The sequence below is a fragment of the Musca autumnalis genome, unplaced genomic scaffold (assembly GCF_047663935.1).
Source record: "Musca autumnalis isolate F117 unplaced genomic scaffold, ASM4766393v1 scaffold_4, whole genome shotgun sequence".
In the NCBI taxonomy this organism is placed as follows: domain Eukaryota; kingdom Metazoa; phylum Arthropoda; class Insecta; order Diptera; family Muscidae; genus Musca; species Musca autumnalis.
In genome coordinates, this window is record NW_027411977.1 from 228,007,342 (window position 1) to 228,012,041 (window position 4,700).

Consider the following 4,700-nt stretch of genomic DNA (forward strand, 5'->3'; position numbering starts at 1 on the left):
TCTCAGTACATAATTTGCATATATTTTTCCAAAAAAAAAAAAAAAAATATATATATATATATATAACTACAAACATATATTGCTAAAAGTGTTTTCAATTTTATACATGATTTCGAAGAGATAAATAACGTTAATGATTGCTTTTTATGGGCTGTTGGAAATATTTTAAATTAATTTTTCAATATAACGTTCAAAGTATGTTTAACTCGGTTTGTGTAAAAATGTCTCCCAAATGGGACACATTCCTTATTTTCTTGCTTTGTTACTCTATTGGTGTAAATGGAAAAAATGTAAGTTGTTATTTTTTAATTATATTATTTATATATTTAATTTATTTTTATTTTTTATATGTGATTTCTTTCCCACCCAGCCCTCCCGTCCCTTTCGTGTGAATATTCTGGAAATGAACTATGAATACAATAAAAATCTTGCGGAAATTTTTTATTTAAAATTATTTCCATACCGCAATTCAAATGCCTTGAACGGCAGCCTTATTCTAAGAAGGGATATTAAGGAATTCTATCTTGGCCATTCGGTAAAAACCAAGCGAGCTAATGGTCGTACTTGGTTGTTGTATAATGTCACGGTGAATGGCTGTGATGTCTTGCAGAACAAGCTTGGCAAACAGAATCCGATTGCGGGAGCTGTAATACAGCAAGTTAAACAACTGATACACAATGTTCCCACTAGATGTCCGGCAAAGAAGGTAAAGAAGATTTTTTAATTTCAAAATAATTTGGTTGTTAAATTTATTTGTATTCCAGGGCATAGAATTTTCATTGATCAATTTTTATTTAAACGAAGAAATTTTGCCGTTTTTTGTGCCCATCATCAACTTTACTGCGACATTTCATATGTTGACCAAAACGGATTTTATATTTAAGGTCAATGTAACGGCCAGCATTGAATTGAATAAGCGAAAATCGCAATGAAAATAAAAGATAAATACTTGAGAAAATTTGTTTTAAGAAAATGTTCTAATAAATTTTTTGAAGGGTTTGGCTTTAGCCACCACAAAGGCTCATGGATTTTTAAAATATTTTGAGGCCACCTAAAACTAATTGTGAATTTTTAAAAATATTTTTAAGGGCACCTCAAACTACTCGTGGATTTTTAAAAATATTTTTAGGGCAACTCAAACTACTCGTGGATTTTTAAAAATATTTTTAGGGCACCTCAAACTACTCGTGGATTTTTAAAAATATTTTTAGGGCACCTCAAACTACTCGTGGATTTTTAAAAATATTTTTAGGGCACCTCAAACTACTCGTGGATTTTTAAAAATATTTTTAGGGCACCTCAAACTACTCGTGGATTTTTAAAAATATTTTTAGGGCACCTCAAACTACTCGTGGATTTTTAAAAATATTTTTGGGGCACCGCAAACTACTCGTGGATTTTTAAAAATATTTTTAGGGCACCTCAAACCACTCGTGGATTTTTAAAAATATTTTTAGGGCACCTCAAACCACTCGCGGATTTTTAAAAATATTTTTAGGGCACCTCAAACCACTCGTGGATTTTTAAAAATATTTTTAGGGCACCTCAAACCACTCGTGGATTTTTAAAAATATTTTTAGGGCACCTCAAACCACTCGCGGATTTTTAAAAATATTTGTAGGGAACCTCAAACCACTCGTGTATTCTTAAAAATATTTTTAGGGCACCTCAAACCACTCGTGGATTTTTAAAAATACTTTAAGGGCACCTCAAACCACTCGTGGATTTTTAAAAATATTTTTAGGGCACCTCAAACTACTCGTGGATTTTTAAAAATATTTTTGGGGCACCTCAAACTACTCGTGGATTTTTAAAAATATTTTTAGGGCACCTCAAACTACTCGTGGATTTTTAAAAATATTTTTAGGGCACCTCAAACTACTCGTGGATTTTTAAAAATATTTTTAGGGCACCTCAAACTACTCGTGGATTTTTAAAAATATTTTTAGGGCACCTCAAACTACTCGTGGATTTTTAAAAATATTTTTAGGGCACCTCAAACTACTCGTGGATTTTTAAAAATATTTTTAGGGCACCTCAAACTACTCGTGGATTTTTAAAAATATTTTTAGGGCACCTCAAACTACTCGTGGATTTTTAAAAATATTTTTAGGGCACCTCAAACTACTCGTGGATTTTTAAAAATATTTTTAGGGCACCTCAAACTACTCGTGGATTTTTAAAAATATTTTTAGGGCACCTCAAACTACTCGTGGATTTTTAAAAATATTTTTAGGGCACCTCAAACTACTCGTGGATTTTTAAAAATATTTTTAGGGCACCTCAAACTACTCGTGGATTTTTAAAAATATTTTTAGGGCACCTCAAACTACTCGTGGATTTTTAAAAATATTTTTAGGGCACCTCAAACTACTCGTGGATTTTTAAAAATATTTTTAGGGCACCTCAAACTACTCGTGGATTTTTAAAAATATTTTTAGGGCACCTCAAACTACTCGTGGATTTTTAAAAATATTTTTAGGGCACCTCAAACTACTCGTGGATTTTTAAAAATATTTTTAGGGCACCTCAAACTACTCGTGGATTTTTAAAAATATTTTTAGGGCACCTCAAACTACTCGTGGATTTTTAAAAATATTTTTAGGGCACCTCAAACCACTCGCGGATTTTTAAAAATATTTGTAGGGAACCTCAAACCACTCGTGTATTCTTAAAAATATTTTTAGGGCACCTCAAACCACTCGTGGATTTTTAAAAATACTTTAAGGGCACCTCAAACCACTCGTGGATTTTTAAAAATATTTTTAGGGCACCTCAAACTACTCGTGGATTTTTAAAAATATTTTTGGGGCACCTCAAACTACTCGTGGATTTTTAAAAATATTTTTAGGGCACCTCAAACTACTCGTGGATTTTTAAAAATATTTTTAGGGCACCTCAAACTACTCGTGGATTTTTAAAAATATTTTTAGGGCACCTCAAACTACTCGTGGATTTTTAAAAATATTTTTAGGGCACCTCAAACTACTCGTGGATTTTTAAAAATATTTTTAGGGCACCTCAAACTACTCGTGGATTTTTAAAAATATTTTTAGGGCACCTCAAACTACTCGTGGATTTTTAAAAATATTTTTAGGGCACCTCAAACTACTCGTGGATTTTTAAAAATATTTTTAGGGCACCTCAAACTACTCGTGGATTTTTAAAAATATTTTTAGGGCACCTCAAACTACTCGTGGATTTTTAAAAATATTTTTAGGGCACCTCAAACTACTCGTGGATTTTTAAAAATATTTTTAGGGCACCTCAAACTACTCGTGGATTTTTAAAAATATTTTTAGGGCACCTCAAACTACTCGTGGATTTTTAAAAATATTTTTAGGGCACCTCAAACTACTCGTGGATTTTTAAAAATATTTTTAGGGCACCTCAAACTACTCGTGGATTTTTAAAAATATTTTTAGGGCACCTCAAACTACTCGTGGATTTTTAAAAATATTTTTAGGGCACCTCAATCTACTCGTGGATTTTTAAAAATATTTTTAGGGCACCTCAAACTACTCGTGGATTTTTAAAAATATTTTTAGGGCACCTCAAACTACTCGTGGATTTTTAAAAATATTTTTAGGGCACCTCAAACTACTCGTGGATTTTTAAAAATATTTTTAGGGCACCTCAAACTACTCGTGGATTTTTAAAAATATTTTTAGGGCACCTCAAACTACTCGTGGATTTTTAAAAATATTTTTAGGGCACCTCAAACTACTCGTGGATTTTTAAAAATATTTTTAGGGCACCTCAAACTACTCGTGGATTTTTAAAAATATTTTTAGGGCACCTCAAACTACTCGTGGATTTTTAAAAATATTTTTAGGGCACCTCAAACTACTCGTGGATTTTTAAAAATATTTTTAGGGCACCTCAAACTACTCGTGGATTTATAAAATTTTTTTTAGGGCACCTCAAACTACTCGTGGATTTTTAAAAATATTTTTAGGCACCTCAAACTACTCGTGGATTTTTAAAAATATTTTTAGGGCACCTCAAACTACTCGTGGATTTTTAAAAATATTTTTAGGGCACCTCAAAGTACTCGTGGATTTTTAAAAATATTTTTAGGGCACATCAAACTACTCGTGGATTTTTAAAAATATTTTTAGGGCACCTCAAACTACTCGTGGATTTTTAAAAATATTTTTAGGGCACCTCAAACTACTCGTGGATTTTTAAAAATATTTTTAGGGCACCTCAAACTACTCGTGGATTTTTAAAAATATTTTTAGGGCACCTCAAACTACTCGTGGATTTTTAAAAATATTTTTAGGGCACCTCAAACTACTCGTGGATTTTTAAAAATATTTTTAGGGCACCTCAAACTACTCGTGGATTTTTAAAAATATTTTTAGTGCACCTCAAACTACTCGTGGATTTTTAAAAATATTTTTAGGGCACCTCAAACTACTCGTGGATTTTTAAAAATATTTCTAGGGCACCTCAAACTACTCGTGGATTTTTAAAAATATTTCTAGAGCACCTCAAACTACTCGTGGATTTTTAAAAATATTTTTAGGGCACCTCAAACTACTCGTGGATTTTTAAAAATATTTTTAGGGCACCTCAAACTACTCGTGGATTTTTAAAAATATTTTTAGGGCACCTCAAACTACTCGTGGATTTTTAAAAATATTTTTAGGGCACCTCAAACTACTCGTGGATTTTTAAAAATATTTTTAGGGCAC

The 4,700-nt window shown here is 31.6% G+C and overlaps 1 protein-coding gene across 1 annotated transcript; it reads left to right on the plus strand.

Annotated features, from left to right (window-relative positions):
• Positions 1-221: 221 nt before the first annotated feature.
• LOC141403265 (uncharacterized) lies at positions 222-932 on the plus strand. Its single transcript, XM_073985452.1, has 3 exons — positions 222-290; positions 371-706; positions 765-932. Exons 1-3 carry the CDS (start codon positions 222-224, stop codon positions 930-932), a joined length of 573 nt encoding a protein of 190 aa, XP_073841553.1.
• Positions 933-4,700: the final 3,768 nt, after the last annotated feature.

Excerpts from the sequence above, each read along its gene's own strand:
- LOC141403265 (XM_073985452.1), top strand. The coding sequence starts at position 222 with ATGTCTCCCAAATGGGACACATTCCTTATTTTCTTGCTTTGTTACTCT. Across the intron at positions 291-370 it reads TTGGTGTAAATGGAAAAAAT|CCCTCCCGTCCCTTTCGTGT; the intron begins GTAAGTTGTTAT and ends TTTCCCACCCAG. Across the intron at positions 707-764 it reads CTAGATGTCCGGCAAAGAAG|GGCATAGAATTTTCATTGAT; the intron begins GTAAAGAAGATT and ends TTTGTATTCCAG.